Below are 16,821 nucleotides of genomic sequence, written 5' to 3' on the forward strand. Positions count from 1 at the left end.
TGTTTACTGGAACATTATTTACCATAGCCAAGATATGGAAGCAACCTAAGTGTCCATCTATAGATGAATGGATGAAGAAGACATGGTGTGTGTATACATATGAGGGACTGTTACTCAGGCATAAAAAAGAATGAGATCTTAACATCTGCAACAACATGGATGGACCTAGAGAACATTATGCTAAATGAAATAAGTCAGACAAATACTGTATATTTTGCTTATATGTGGGAACCAAAAAAAAGCAAATAAATAAACAAAAAGCAGAATCAGACGTGTAAATACGGAGAACTGGTGATTTCCAGAAGAGAAGGGGTTGGGCAAAATGGGCAAAGGAGAGCGGCAGATACAGGCTTCCAGTGACGGAACAAGTAAGTCATGAGATAAACAGTACAACACAGGGAATACAGCCAATGATAGTGTAGTAGGGTTGTATGGTGACAGATACACTACATTTGTGCTGAGCAGAGCATAAAGTATAGAGAAGCTGAATCACTATATTGTATACCTGGAAAATGTAACATTGTGTGTCAACTATACTCAAATGAAAAAATTTTAATTAAAAAATAAATGACATTGTTTTATTTAGGTCATCTGTACATGGCCCAATGTCTTTTTTTTTAATTAAACTTTTCATTTTGAGATAATTGTAAGTTCAGCTGCAGTTTTAAGAAATAGAAATGAAGAGGTCCTCTGTACCCGTCTTGCACTTTCCCCCCAATGATAACACACTGTAAAACCATAATCCACTAACACAACGAGGTACTGATGTTGATACCGTCAAGACACAGAACACTGGTGACCACAAGGATCTCTCCTGTTGCACTTACAGCCACACTCTCTTCCTTCCCACCCCATTCTGTCCTGAAGCCCTGGCAGCCACTAAAACCTTCTCCATTTCTATAATTTTGACATGTCAGTCATACATCACACAGTATGTAACTGTGGGGATTGGCTTTCTTTCATGGAGTGTAACTCTTTGAAGATTCATCAGGTCCCTACATGTATCACTGGTTTCTTCCTTTTAGGGCGTCTGTCCCAGTTTAATAACCATTCACTCTGTTGGGTCAACACCACCATTGGATGGTTTCCAATTCTGGACTATTAAGATTAAGCTTCTATAACCATTCATGTACAGTTTTTTTTGCGACTGTAAGTCTTCATTTCTCCAAGATAATATGAGGGACTGTTACTCAGGCATAAAAAAGAATGAGATCTTAACATCTGCAACAACATGGATGTTGTTGATCCAGAGAACTGGATCAAGAGTACTCAAGAGTACTGCTCAAGAGTACTGGATCATATGGTAGTCTCCTGTTTAAAACACTGACAACCTGTTCTCTATAGTACCCAAACCATCTTACTTTCTAACCAGTAATGCATGAACGATCCAGTTCCTCTGCGACCTTTGCCAGCATTTGGTGTCACCACTCTATTTTTAGTCATTCTGATTGGTATGTAGTGATATCTCATCATGGTCTTAATTTGCATTTCTCTGATAGCTAATGATGTTGAATATACTTTCAAGTGCTTATTTGCCATATATCCTTTTTGGTGAAATTTGGTAAAATGGTCTTTTGCCCATTTTCTAATTACTATTTGTCTTATTACTAGTGAGTTTTTGATAGCTGCTTATGTATTTTAGATGCTGGTCCTATTGATACATGGTGTATTCTTTTCCTAGGACTGCCATAAAAATTACTGTAAGCTCAGGGGCTTAAAATAACAGGAACTTCTTCTCTCACAGTCATGGAGGATAGAAGTCTGAAATCAACAGGTCAGCAGTACTATGAACACTTCAAAGGCTCCAGGGGAGAATCTGTGCTTGCCTCTTCCAGCTCCTGCTCAGTGCAGGCTTCCTTGACTTCTGGGATCAAGACTTGAACTTCTGCCTCTGACTGTGCATGGTCTTCTTCTCTTTGATCTCTCTGTGTCCAAAACTCCCTTTCCAGTTACTGGGTTTAGAGCAAGCCTGAAACTAGTCTGATTACATCTCAAAATTTTTAACCAATAACATCTGCAAAGACCCTATTTCTAAAACAGGTTACATTTTGAAATTCCAAGTAGCCTTGGATTAGTGAAGAACATTGTTCAAGTCATTACATAGGATTTGCAAGTATTTTCTCCTAGGCTGTGGCTTGTCTTTTCATCCTCTTAAAAGAGTCAAAAGTTTTTTTTTTTTTTTTTGAAGAGTCCAATTTTTCATGTTTCCATTTATGGAATGCATGTTTGATGTCAAGTTTAGAAACTCTTTGCCTAGCCCTGGATACTGAAAATTTTCTCCTCTTTAAGTCCTGAAAGTTTTTTAGTTGTACATTTTACATTTAAGTTTGTGTTCTACTTCAAGATAATTTTTGCAGATGGTGTGATACTTAAGTAGAGGTTATTTTATATTTTTTAAAATTTTGCCTATGGATGTCCAATTGCTTCAGGACCCTTTCTTCAACAGGCCACCCTTCCTCCATTGAACTGCTTTTATACCTTTGTCAAGAAATCAGTTATATTTGTTTTGCACTATTTTTTACTTCTCTGGTTGATTCCATTGATGTTTGTGTCTCTCCCTCTGCCCAAACCACATAATCTTGGTTACTGAAGTTGTATAATAATTTTTGAAATCTTGTGGACTGATTCCTCCCATTTTGTTATTCTTTTTCAAACTGTTTTGAAAACTTATTCTAGCTCCTTTGCCTTTCCACATACATTTTAGAATAATTTTCTATATTAAAAAAAAGTCTTGCTGCAGTTTTGGTAGAAATATCATTAAACCTATATATTTATTTGAGGAGAATTCCATCTTTATCATGTTGAGTTTTCCAATTCATAAACAGAGTATGTGCCTCCATTTATTTAGATCTCTCATTCTTTCCTTGGTGTTATGTAGTTTTCAGCATACAAGTCCTGTACATGTTTTGTTAGATTTAAAAGTATATAATCATGTATGTAAAAATTTCATACTTTTGAGTGATCATGAAGGTTACTACATTTTTAATTTCAGTATCCACCTATTCACGATCAGTATATAAAAATGTGATTTTTTATGACTGTATTGTACCCTGTGAACTTATTTTTCTAGTCTGTGTGTTTACATAGATTCTTTGGGGTTTTCTACAGATACAATTATATTATCTGCAAATAAAGCTAGTTATATATCTTCCCAACCTGCTGTCTTTTTTTTTCTTGTCTTATTGCACTGGCTAAAACTATACTCTTTTTTCTATCTGTTCTTCAGGCTTGATCATTTACATTGTCCTATCTTCAAGTTCGTTGGTGTTTATTCTGCCTACTCAAGCCTGCCAATGATTCCCTCTAGTTAATTTTTTATTACACTGATTGTACTTTTTGTTTTTTAGCTCCAAAATTTCATCTTGGTTTTCTTTTTAGATTTTCTATCTCTTTACTGATACTCTAATTTTGTTCATACATCATTTTCTTGGTTTCATTCACATCTTCCTCAGTTCTCTGAGCATCTTTAAGGCACTTGTTTTAAAATCTTTGTGTAATAAATCTGCCATCAGGAACAATTTCTATTGATTTATTTTTCCTTTGAATGAGCCGTACTTTCCTGGTTCTTTGCATGTTTTGGGATTTTTGTGTGTGGGGGAAAGTGGACATTTGAATCTGTTAATGTGGAAACTCTAAAAATCATGTTCTTCTTCCTTAGGGTTTGCTGTTTTTATTATTGTTATTATTACTATTATCATTATTATTTTTTTTAAAGATTTTATTTATTTATTTAACAGACAGAGATCATAAGTAGGCAGAGAAAGAGGAGGAAGCAGGCTCCCTGCTGAGCAGAGAGCCTGATGTGGAGCTCGATTCCAGAACCCTGAGATCATAACCACAGCCGAAGGCAGAGGTTTTAACCCATTGAGCCACCCAGGCACCCCAATCATTATTATCATCATTATTATTACTCATCAGAGTTATAGGTTGTGTTTATGCCAAGGAGCAAACTGAGGTAAAAATTTAAGGTCTTCTCAGGTCTTTTCTGAATCTATCTGGGCATATGTGGTTACTTTCTAATTTTCCCCTATATGCAATTACTTTCAAAAGTCCTATTCTTTATTGTCTGGCTCCCAAAAGGGAAAAAGAAAGATGAATAGGGGGAGAAAAGGGTGCTGGTCCTTTAAGTTCTCCAGAAGACACTCTAGTTAAAGGTGGGGCGTGGAGGCTTGCAACAACATAGAGACGTACAACAACAATGGCTGCCCACAACTTTGTTTTTACCTCTGTGAATCAGAAGCAGCCATCAGCAATCACAGCACAGATCCTTGACATGTTGAGGACAAATATCAAAATATTAAATCAATTCAGGTAGTGACCCAGTTCTATTCTGTTAGATAATCTACCATTTCTGATAACCAGTAAGCATCTACAACTCTGTTTCCAAGAATTCAGGAAAATAGTGCTCAAGTAATGTTACTAAGAGGTTTTCACATTTATTGGAGAAGTTCTAAAATCTGAAAGGATTATACTTGCCCTTGGCTTTATGGCCTTGGCTTTGTAGTCTTCCTCACAAAAATTATAGGTCCATGTCCAGATAATCATGCCAATGATTGTGTCAAAAATTGGAGCAAATCTGATTTTGTAGAATCTGCTTAGCTTATTTCTGAGGCCTTTTATACAGCCAGATTAAGTTGAACATATAAGAAATTCATTCTTTGAACAGAAGTAATGAGCATTTGAGAGCACCTTTTATCAAGCAAGTCTTCTCAATTTTTCTTTATCTTGAGTATACCACTCTGGGAAGACCTTGAGCAGTCATTTCTCAGTTTGACCTCATTATATTCATTAGCATTACTCAGCCAGCAGATGCTACTGACACCAAAGACTTGACTGGAGGCTGCAGGGAATATATCCCTTCACGTGTCTATATGTTTCCACATGAGAATAGCTTTCATTTTGTCAAGTTTTATTATCAGCATGCCAACTACTACAGCCTAGTCTTTTCAACATCTAGCCTTCTGTCTCCAACCATTAATTACCTGTATAAGCAAGTCACTTAACCTCTCTGTCTTTAAATTTCTGATGACTAAGGATACTAAAACATAACACATTTATCTCCCAGGGCTTTTTGGTAATAATCTAAAAAATGACAATACCTAAGAAATGGCCTTGTTCAACCTAGTCGCTTCACAGATGAGGGAGCAGGTGAGCAGAGGTAATGGGAATTATCTAAGGTAATAATATTGGCTGATGGAAAGCCAGAGTAAGCACTCACTTTTCCCAACTCCCAAGCCGACACTCTAGTTTTGTCCTGCAGGTAAAAATATTTTTGAAAACTTCCAGTATTACATGAGAAAAAAGATGAGAAAGCCCAGACCAGAGGCCAGGCCTAAAATATCCAAAATCCTCATTCTCTCTTCACTCAAAACATTCTGCAATCTGCCTTCTATGAATTCACCTAATTAAATTCACACATTATTGAGACAAATGTACATCCTGCTCACTGACGTTTGCTTGATGGTCTTTTCTAGTTGATGGCAGTTTTAAATCTCTGCTTTATTCAATGTGTTCCTTTAATGCATATGAGTAAAATGTGGTTAACAATAGCAGCTGTTTCATAAGGTTCTTGAGAGGATTCAATAACATAACACAAAGCATTTGACATAAAGTAAATGTGAAAAATGTTAATGTTTGTAACTTTTCAGTGATATTAATATTATTACTATTTCATAAGAACTAAACAGGGATTGTTATTTCTGAATTAATCAAGTGAGTTAAAGCTTTTGTCCTTGTCTGTGCTCCACCCATTCTAATTTAGAGAACTGTAGTAGCCTCTTTGGTTCTGTGATGTAGACAGGCACGAGTGGTCAGGGAATAAAAGACACAGAAATCTTTGAAGCACATGATGGTCCCCACTTTACAGGTGAGGAAGCAGAAGTTTGGGAGAGTGAGTCTCAAGACGCAACACAGCCCAACTTCTGATAACCCATTTAAGGGGCTTTCCCTTCTCTCTACCCACATGGTACATGAACATGGCAAGGAGATCTCTGTTTCCTTGGCCCTTTACCTGTGTCCAAGTTCATGGGCAATTGTGAAAGCCAGAGGGAGTCCAGAGTCTTCATTGATGTTACAGCTCCTGTGAGGCTGGCACATTCCAGACAGGTGGGACAGACCCAAGGTCTCACAGGGGCGATTGACACCAGCACAGATGTCTTTTCTGAAAGCAGAGAACAAAGATGCATAAGCTCCCAAAGAAACATCTGAAAAAACCCTTCTGGAAAAAATCTGGGTATTAACTCACATTCAGTGTGGTCTGGGAAGCATGATTAAAATTGTTTTTAAAAGTCTATACGAATATAGTGGGGCAATTCTGCATTCACAAGATTACTCTGATTTCACTTCTTAATTTCTATATCTCATTAACACCTTAAAAATGTAGGAAAATATGACAAATGTTTTATTTTGAGTTGCTTCTGCCCTTAATCCCAAGAGGCCAAATTACATTGTTTGGACCAAAAGAGAAGGATTTGATGGAAAATTTAAGATTTATTTGAACTTTTATACAAAGGAAGGACAACCAGCAGTAGCTGAAGGTTTTCAAATATGAAACCCCTTGTTGTCTTTCCGAGATTTGTGCTCAGAATTCCCCTGAGAACTTCTGCTTATTCACAAAAAAAGGCAGTTGGTCTCATCAATCCATCTGGGCTCAAATCAGTTGTCTCTGCAGCCCCACTATCCTAACAACATGGCATATGGGAAGGAATGCCCATACAAATAAAAACTCCTTGGATCTCAAAAAAATACTGGTTATAGTCTTTAAATGTAAAAATGTGCTCCCATATGTTTGTGCACATTATTTCAGTCAAGGACAAGAGTTAAGTAGTCTTTTGGTTTTCTTCAATTCAAGAAGAGCTCTTTGCCGAGAATAATTAGCACAAATGCTAACAAGGCTCTGAACTTCAGTTAGTTACAGATCTTCAACTCACTGGGCTAGTGTGGGTACCATTTCTGGCAACAAATAGTCTGGTTTTTTTTTTTTTGTTTCCAATGGGCCATGGAAAAGATGGATACTCTGAAAACTCCTATGAGTCTTCAGTTCCCCAGGAGACAACGGCTGGGACAATAGGTTAGGACAGAGAGACAGCTCCCATCTCAGGGCACGCCAGCAGATCTGATCTCCACTCTCATAGCAATAGTTGTTGGGTGGTTTTGTGTTGGAGAGCTAGATTGAATCATACAGCCCAATCATTCTAACTAATTTTTGGGTCTGTGGGAGGATTGAGAAAACACTGTTCGGCCCCTACAGCAAGATGTAGTTAGTCACTATTTCACTTTTTTCAAAAAGTCTAGGCCTGCATGGAGCTGCTGGGAAAAGATGGAGTCTATTGCTAACTCCCTGGCTTTCTCATTGTGATAAGACAGGAGTTAGGTCCATTAAATGTTCACTGTGTGCCTACTAAGTATCTAGCACTAAAGAGGAAACAGGAGGGTAATACTAGAAATGTAGGAATAGGAGTCTTCCAGGCCAGGAGCTTATGCTCCCCAAAGCACATAAGCTCTACCTCCCCCACCACATACTGGGAGTAGTATAAGAGAAAAGATGGCTTGGCATACATCTTTTGGTATACTAGTTCCACTTCATGAGGTATGTTCAAGCCAAAATATGTTCAAGCAAATGTACCTTCTCCTCAATGCAAATCTATAGAGAACCCCCATTGAAGTGGACCTCAGCCCGGTTCTCTGGAGGCAAGTCTCACACCTGCCTCCCTGGTGTTGCCTGTTTCTTCAGAACAGAGGTTCCCAGAAGGGGGTGCTTTGGCTCACCCACCGACTCCTACAGGACATTAGGCAGTGTCTGGAGACAGTTTTGGTTGCCACACTCAGAAGCGGGTGCTACTGGCATCTCATGGACAGGGGCCAGAGATAATGTCAAATATACTTCCATGCGCGGGACAGCCCTTCACAACAAAGAATTAACCAACCCAAAATGTTAGTGATGCCAAGAGTGAGAAATCCCGTTTTCGAATCTGAAATACTCTCCACTGTTTAGGAGCTGGTGAAGTTCAACATACACTGAAATCAGGCCTTTGTTCCAAAGAAGAAACATGATCATAATAAGAGAAAAATGGTCAAAATAAGAGCAGATCTTTCATATCCTTATGGGTAATAGTTTAACTCTTAGGGTACAACTGCCTGGATTCATGTCCCAGCTGTTCCTGTTAACAGCAATGAGATTTGGGGCAAGTGACATAACCAAACCTCAGTTTCCCGCTCTGTAAAATGGCAATGGCTAGTAGGAGTCAATGACCAGGGTTGCTGTGGAGATTAAATGGACTGCTGATTATTCTAAGAGATGTAGCACAGTGCTACATCAAACACTCCACAAATGCTAATCATCCTCAACTCACTCATTTCTTCATGCGAGAAGGAGAGAAGAAATAATTTCTACCTTAAGGGCAAGAAAAGAGGTGGAGCTGACCCAGCTTCCAATGGTGGTCCCAGATCCAGGATTCTTCTCTACAGAGAGGTCTTGCCTGGACTGAAGTCTTTCCATGGCTTCTCGCCCAGGTCCTCAGTGTTTTCTGCCTGCTTGCTGGCTTCCCAGGGCTCCTGTGCTTACCTTCCCAACCCACATTAACCTATCCCCCAGGGGACCGACTGATGTCACAGGTCCCAATATGAACCTCTGGAAATTGTTTGCATTCAACCAATGTTTTGATACTTTCACTCAAAAGGGCGCTTCTGATGGTTGGAGTGAAGGCTGCTTATCAACATCTGCAGGCATCCCATGCACTGGGAGAGATGACAGGCCCAAGTGTTCGGGGGCAGCCTGTCCTCCCCAGGGAGAACATATACAAGGGCCTTCCCATGCATGAGGTTCTTGGTGGCTGAAAGGTCAGGCCAAGCACCCTCCCCCATGACACGTGCCTGGATTTCTTGGTGTCTCTGAATCTGCATAGGGGTTCCCCCCAGGAGAACGTACCTCCTCATGAATGGAAGACCTTCGTATGTCTAGATTAAAATAGTGTCTACTACACAGCAGGTATTCAACAAACATTTATTGAATCAATGAGTACAAATAGCCTTCAAGAGCCTGGGGTGATCGGAAGAGTTTCTTAGCCTTTCACAGCTAGGAATCCTAGAAGGCTGATGGTTCTTCTTCGCACCAGAGGGGCTATGTGTAATCAGAACAAAATACCATCTTCATGGGGGTAAAGGGAGACACGTGTAGGCAAACAGTTCCGCCTATCAGGCAAGGGAGACCTGCTGCCTATATTCTGTCTTTAGCATCAGTCAGGGGTGGGTTACCAGGAGGACTGGTTTCTGTAGAGAGAGTTGCATGTTTCTAAACCAGAGGGAAAGTTTTTAAAAATAAAACAAAGGATCGGAAACCCCATGCTGAAGACTTACAGGAGTCTTTAATGAGGATCTGCAAACAATCTTCCTGATTCCTGCATGAAAAAGCCAATTTTAAAGAAGAAATCATCTTCGGGATAGGAAAAAGGCCTGCATTTTGCCAGCAGATGTAGTTTATTAAAAAGGAGAGTTTCCTGCACTGTTTGCCAACTGCCCCCTCGCCGGGATGGGTCTTGGGAGTCATGTGGATCACAGGACTGCCTTTAAAAATGACAGAGCAGCGAATAGTAGGAGACACGCATAAACTTGAAAACCAGGTAACTCTCCCACCCACCAGCCCGCCTGCTTTGCAGACCCCGGCCTTTGTGTAGTCCCTGGGGTACCTGGTGAGGAGGACAGCCACATCATGATGGGCAGGGTTGAGGTCACTCTTCGGATTGATGCTCTTCTGCCACTTACAAAAGCTGGATAGTGTCTTCTCCGCATGGTGGGTGATTTTCAATCCTTGCTGGAGAAAGAAGAGGAAGAGACAGGCACAGCTGAGTTTCTTGTGCTCGGGGCTCATCACACAAGTCCTTGGAAGCAGCTGAGTGGGCCAAGCTCTGGGTGGGCACCTCAGACATCTTTTTGGCATGAGTTTGGCAGAGGCCAACTTCCTCCCTGCTCTCAACACCATTACCCTCATGACTTTTATTAAAAGAACATGAAGGACAGAAGTGCGGGACAGAAGTTATCGCTAGAACAAGTAGCCCTTAAAGAAAACTTAAAAGTACATTGGCCAAGACCAAAACCTGTGTGATGTTCCATCTCTAGTAGCTCTCTGCTTCCTAAGCTAGTACAATTCCAAAGAGGCATTTTTATTTCTATGACCAATAATAATAATAATAATTCAAAAATAAGCTTCTTCCTTACATGAGAACTACAAGGCTGGGTTGCACTCAACATTTGCTTGCCCGTGGTTTCCATTTTGGTCTCACATCCGTGGGTGAAGGGCAGAGGGTGACATAATCTCTCCAGGCTTCTGACCAGTTAGGATCACTGGCTGTCTGACAATGACCAGGATGCTGGAAGGGGACACCCCCAGCCTGCAACTCCCAGGGTTCCCGAGTCACCCACTTGGCCCAAAGTTACTACTGGGGATGGGAGGAGAGGACTTGTTCCAAATTAACTGGATGAACACTTGTCAAAAGGAGGGGGAGGGATAATCAGCTCTAGGGGGACTCCAGCTTCATTTGAATTTCTATTCAAATGAAATTGAAATTCCTTTCACTTGCCCCATTTCTCCGGGGTCTCTGTATGGCTCTCTCCTGGATTTTACCTGGAGAATGACGACCTCCATTGGCCTACTCTGAGTATATTACTCTGGCTTCAGTCCCAGGAGTTCAGAACAATCTCTACATAAAACCATGAACCTGTTTTGGTATCATTCTGTATTTTGCTAAGACCCACACCCCAGACAAGACCTGAGAGGCTGCAGTTGCCTGTTAAAGGCACCTGCACGTCCCAGGTATGCTAACGAACCATCACAAAAACACAGAAAGGTGGCTCATCTTCACTCATGAAAACTCACGAGCTGCTAAGCATTCTGAATTTATTTTTTTTAATTTATTTATTTGACAGAGAGAGACCACAAGCAGGCAGAGAAGCAGGCAGAGAGAGAGGGGGAAGCAGGCTCCCTGCTGAACAGACAGCCTGATGTGGGGCTCGATCCCAGGACCCTGGGATCACGACCTGAGCCGAAGGCAGAGGCTTAACCCACTGAGCCATCAGGGCGCCCCAGCATTCTGAATTTAAATAGAAGAAACAGACTTCACTATTTACTAATCCTCACTATTTCACTATCCAGCATTACGCTAGATAGTGGAGGAGGAGGCAGAGTTGTGGGGGACTAGCTGGGGGCACAGGGGTCAGCCTCCCGCTCATCTTGTCAAGCCCTAGTTAGAGTAGCAGCCCTGCCAGAGCCAACAACCCCCACCCGCCATCAGGAACCGGCAAGGGCCGTAAAGCCGGAATGGAAGGAAAGAGAAGTAAATAAAAAGGCAGAGAGGAAGGAAGGGGAAGGAAAGCAATATTTCCCGATCATTTACTATGTGTCAGATACTTTCACATATATTCTTTCATTTAATTTAATTGCTTCTTCTGGGCATTTTTTCTCAAGAGAGCAGTGTTAGTTTCATTTTATAATAAGAAGAAATTAAACCTCAGAGAAGTGAGAAGCTAGCTGAAGGTGAATCGGGCCAGATACGGAATCAAAGGCTCCAAGAACAAGGGCTTCCGGGTGAAGCGCGCCTCCCGCGGGTAGCCAGCCTCGTGAGGAGCCCGCCTCAGGTACAGGCCCTTCACACCGGAGGCCCCAGCATTAAACAAAGCATCAACTGCGATTCAATCGCTTTGAGGTCTGTTTTCAATCCTGTATTTCTTTTGTTTGGTTGTGGGCTTTTGTTGTTTTCTGTGTGTGAGCGAGGAGGTCTCTGAGAGAATACTCATGAATTAAAAAATAATACCATCTAAAATTATTCCAAAGAGCAAGAAATCCTTAGGCATAAGTCTAGCAGAACCGGTATAAGCTCTAGATCAGGAAAATGACCAAATACTGTTGAAAGACAGGCGCCTCAATCCCAGCTTCACACCTTACATAAATAATGACTCAGAATGGATCAGACTTAAATGTAAGATGTAAAACTTGGAAATTTTAGCAAAAAAAAAAAAATCACAGGAGAAAATCTTGGGGACGTGGGGTTAGGCAAAGAGTTCACAGACTTGACAGTAAGGACACGAGCCATACAAGGGAAACTGAAAGACTGGACCGCGTTCAAAATTAAAAATTTTTCCTATGAGAGAAATCTTCAAAGACAATGAGAAGATGACTGTAGAGTGGAGGGAAATCTTTGTAAGACAAAGATTCAGACTCGGACCTAGAATACATGAAGATCTCCCAAAACTCAACAATAGAAACAATGAGAAAATAAGCAAACATTAAGTTTCAACTCACTGAGGAGGATGGAGAGGACAAATAAGCACATGAAGACAGGTTCAACATCTTTCACCATCAGAGAATTCCAAGTTAAGACCTCCAGGGCCTGTCACTACAGACCTATCAAACAAAGGCAATGAAAGACAGCGGCAGCACACGAAGAGTGGGGAGGACAGGTGTGCTAAAGCTGGTCACCAGGAACACTGCTGGTGAGGACAGAAACGGGTACAGACTCTGCAGACAGCAGCTTGACAGTTTCTTTAAAATACAGAACAGGGGAACACCTGGGTGGCTCAGTCAGTTAGGCGTCTGCCTTTGGCTCAGATCATGATCTTGGCATCCTGGGGTGGACTCCCGCCATCAGGCTGCCTGTTCAGTGGGGAGTCTGCTTCTCCCTCTCCCTCTGCCAACTCTTCTTGCTCGTACTCTCTCTTTCTCAAATAAATAAATAAAGTCTTTTAAAAAGTAAAATAAAATGGAACAAATACTTGAAGACACAATTTGAATGTATCTTCAGGGAATTAGGCTGAATGAAACAATCCAATCTCAAGAGGTTACACATACTCTACGATTCCATTTGTATAACATTCTTGAAATGACACAATTATAGACACAGAGAACAGACTAGGGCTTTCCAGGGGTTAGGCTGGTAGGCAGAAGGGGGGTACAAAAGGGTAGCATGAGAGGACTTGGTGATGAAACCATTCTGTATTGTGGCAATAGTCACATAAATCTACATGTGTTAAAACTGCATAGAATGAAATGTACACACACACACCCCAATCAGCACTGGTAAAACTAATGAAATCTGAATAAGGTAAGGGTTTGTACAAATATTAACTTTTCAGTTATAATATTATACTCCAGTTAAACCAGATGTTAGCACCAGGAGAAGATGGGGGAGGGATATAAGGGAATTCCCTGAACTATTTCTTCTAATTGCATGTAAATCTATAATTATTTCAAAACAAAAGTATTTTTTAAATATCTTAAAAATAACTGATCCGAATTAAGGCTTAAGGGTTGCAATAGAAAATCTTATAAAGCGCTTTTCAGTATGATTCTATACGGGCTACTACTTAATTTTACATGACATCCTATAGTTTTGAATCAAAGGGAAACTTTCAGTGAGTGACAGTGGTTAGGAAGAGCCCACACACTCACACGCCCAAACACGCCACACACTCACACACCCACATACACACTCACATACCCATACAACCCCACACACTGACACACCCATACACTCCACACACTCATACCCCCATATACCCCACACACTCACACACCCATTCACCCCACATACACACTCACACCCCCATACGCCCCACACACTCACACACCCACACAAAAGTGTCAGTTAAGTTCCCTAAGTAGCCGTAAATACACAGAAGCAGAAGAATCCCATCTTAGAATGTTCTCCTTTGACTCACAAAGGTCCTAATGGGGCACACAGCTCAAGATGGGAACCCCCAGATCGGAAAACTCAATTTTAGCTCTAATATTGGTGGGACTCACCATTTTGTAAGACTTAGATACCAATCCATGAATGTTCATTTAAAGAAAAGGGAATGTTTACGAACTTCCACTCTCCCCAGTACCTGAGCCAAATTCAGTGTCCGCAAGGACACCTCTTCTTCATCCTGAGGAAAACAGAGTCCTTTTCCAGATGTTGCAACAGGAACTCTGCCTCTAGTTTTCCCGTCATTACTAAGAGCCCATTTCCCTGAAGGGCCTTAGGTTTTATGCATCCAATCTTCTCACTTCGACAGTGAGGAAATCCAGGCCAGAGAAGGGCACCACCTTAGCCTAGCCGCACAGCAGCGGTTGTCAGTGTTGGGTTTTCATTCCAGGTTTGCCCCTTCGAGTCCAGGACGAGTGGCTTCCAAACTGTTGAAAACTTCTCTAAACTTATTGCTTGAATAACTGGAATGATTTATCAGTTAGCCAATGGATGACTCTTTTCTCTATTCCCAGAGGTCACACTCCCACCTTGGGGAGGAGACAAACGCAGAAAGAAACCCTCCGCTTCTGAGACCCCCAGCTCCTCATCCTCCTGCCCTCTGACCACTTCTCAGGCCCCTCTACAGGCTCTTCTTCTTCTGCCTTCTTGGGTTCACGGCTTAGTTCACTCTCGATCACAGTCAGGTTGGGGGAGATCATCTGTATGCCCCTGACTCTCCAATCTAGATCTCACCCCAAACCTCTCCTAGAGGGCAAACTCATGCACACAAATCTCTTGATGGGCACCTTCTAGATGGCACCAGAGGATCCCCCAACTCAGCATCCCCAGAGTCCTCCCCCGACAATATTCACCTGCTCTTCTTCCTGCTTCCTCTCAGCTGAAGCACCATGAGCTTAGCAGCCTCATCTAGAAACCCCAATGTCCTCCTGTTGGTCTTCTCTCCCTCTGCATCTGGCGTCCCCATCTCTCCTCATGTGCTGCTAAATCTACCTCGCCTCCTTCTTTACTCCCAGCTGCCCGAGCTGACACTCTCCTCATTTCATGCCTGGTTTTTGCTCACATCATCTCATAACTCTTCTCCTTTCTTCCTTGTTCTTAAATCCATTCTCCAGGCTGGTGCCAGACTGATCTGGTCAAAACCAAAGTCTGCCCATATTATGACCCAGGACTCAAGACCCCTCGGAGTGTGACCTCCAGGAGGCTCTCCATTCATCTGCAGCCTCACAGCGTATGTTCCGGCAACATTCAAACAGTTGATATCCCCCCACCCCCGCCATGCCATATACCATGCTCTTTCTACCTTTCTTTTTTTAAAAATATATATATATGTATATGTATTATATATATTATATATATATACATATATACAATATATATATTTTATTTTAGAGAGAGAGAGAGTGGGGAGAAGGGAAGAAGGGGAGGAAGAGAGGAAGGAAGAGAATCTCGAGCAGACTCCCTGCTGCACACAGAGCCCGATGTGAGGCTCCATCTCATGACCCTGGGATCCTGACCTGAGCTGAAATCAAGAGTCAAACCCTTAATCGACAAGCCACCCAGGCGCCCCTTTACCTTGCTTTCTTCAAGCCGCTTCTCTACCTAGAATGCCTTTCTCTCCTCTCTTACCCCTTCAACCTACCCAGCATCAGTCCTTTGAGACTCAATCTGAGCATTTCCATGAAGCTTCCCTGACCTCATTCTGGATTATGTTTGCACCCGTTTATCTCGTGCCCCGCTGGCTCACAGCACTTGCTGCCTGGGGTTAGAATGGTCAGACCGTGTGCCTGTTTTCCTCCTCAGTTCTTTCAGCACAAGGACTGAGGCTTATTTCCCTACTCGCCTCAGCCCTGCACAAGCCTGACACACAGCAGGTGTACACCCCACCCCGGGGCCGCACACCACCCCTGCCAGGAATGGAGAAAAAGTGAAGAAGAAGACCACTGTGCTGGACAAAAGTGCAGCACCCACGGGGACAAGGCTTCGTGGTGAGTCAGTGAAGAGGCAAGATCTCCCGTGGCTTAGGGAGGCAGAAGGTAAGGGGTCAGAAGTATAAGAGCAGAACAACGAACATCTGTCATAATAATCCTGGTGCCTGTGGTAGGAACTGCTGCGCGGCAGGTCCACACGGCTCTCTCGTGTTTCTTCAAGTCATCTGAGCAAAGACACCGACAGCTTTTGTCTCTTTCCAAGGATGTTGTGTAGAAACAGACTTGGGGTACTGAGTCAGTGTTCCCCTCCAGGCAAGAGGGCAGATTTCTTCACTGTCCAGGATAATGGCTCCCTCTAGGGCACAAGCTGACAGGCTTGCTCCCAGGCACCTCTGAAGGGCTGATGTTGGGTTGGAAGGGTTGGAACTCCTCAGCCGAGATGAAGCCCACTATGTGCCCAGCATCCACCTGGGCTGCCCCTGTCTCCACAGCAAGGGGACAAGAGGGGCAGCTGCAGACATGAAGCTCGAGCTTGTGCTGTGTTGTGCTGTGCTGTGTCATGTTGTGAGGAGGAAAGTCCTCCATCCCTACCTGGAAGGCTCACACCATCTCCCAGCATCATATCCACGGAAGCATGGCTGGAGAGCTGGTGAGCCTCGCTCTGATCTAAGACGCTGTATAACTCTTTGTAACTCTTGACAGCAATAAGGACGAGAAGGGAGAACAGGGACCCAGCAGTCAGGGTCCCTGACCGAGGCTAAACTGTCTCCACAAGGGCTGGGTCTGCGAGGTTGTCGAGATAAGCGAGCAGTGGGACCACTGGCAGAGGGAGGGAAGGAGAGGAGAAGGAGCGGAAATGTGGAAGGCAGCCACGGGGAGGATTCTTCCCCCATTCCATCACACCTATAAGAGCAATTCTGGAATAGCCTGGGGGTTAGTCACTGAAGAGAGGAACGAAACGTTAGGGCCTGAAGGCTCCTCTCAAAATCTTGCTGGCTTCCTCCCTAGTGCTTTTGTCAATTTTTGCTTTTTTTTTTTTTACAAAGCTAGTGCACAAGGAACTAAGTCGCTGATCATTTGTGGCTGGGTACCTCGCCCCTGTGTAGAACTTCCACCTGCAATATGTGGCATTTAACACATTTTCAGGGACAAGG

The 16,821-nt window shown here is 42.6% G+C and overlaps 1 protein-coding gene across 2 annotated transcripts in view; it reads right to left on the reverse strand.

The window, feature by feature from the left end:
- Nucleotides 1–16,821, reverse strand: part of ADAMTS12 (ADAM metallopeptidase with thrombospondin type 1 motif 12) — a 289,509-nt gene that overhangs the window by 104,353 nt on the left and 168,335 nt on the right. For both annotated transcript variants that reach the window (XM_032851284.1, XM_032851285.1), the window contains exons 6-7: nucleotides 9,684–9,808; nucleotides 6,011–6,160 (exon numbers count right to left, since the gene is read on the reverse strand). In XM_032851284.1, the coding sequence (XP_032707175.1) occupies nucleotides 6,011–6,160; nucleotides 9,684–9,808 (275 nt within the window). The remainder of the gene's footprint in view (nucleotides 1–6,010; nucleotides 6,161–9,683; nucleotides 9,809–16,821) is intronic.

Source organism: Lontra canadensis, unplaced genomic scaffold (assembly GCF_010015895.1).
Source record: "Lontra canadensis isolate GAN:19392208 unplaced genomic scaffold, GSC_riverotter_1.0 scaffold5, whole genome shotgun sequence".
Lineage (NCBI taxonomy): Eukaryota > Metazoa > Chordata > Mammalia > Carnivora > Mustelidae > Lontra > Lontra canadensis.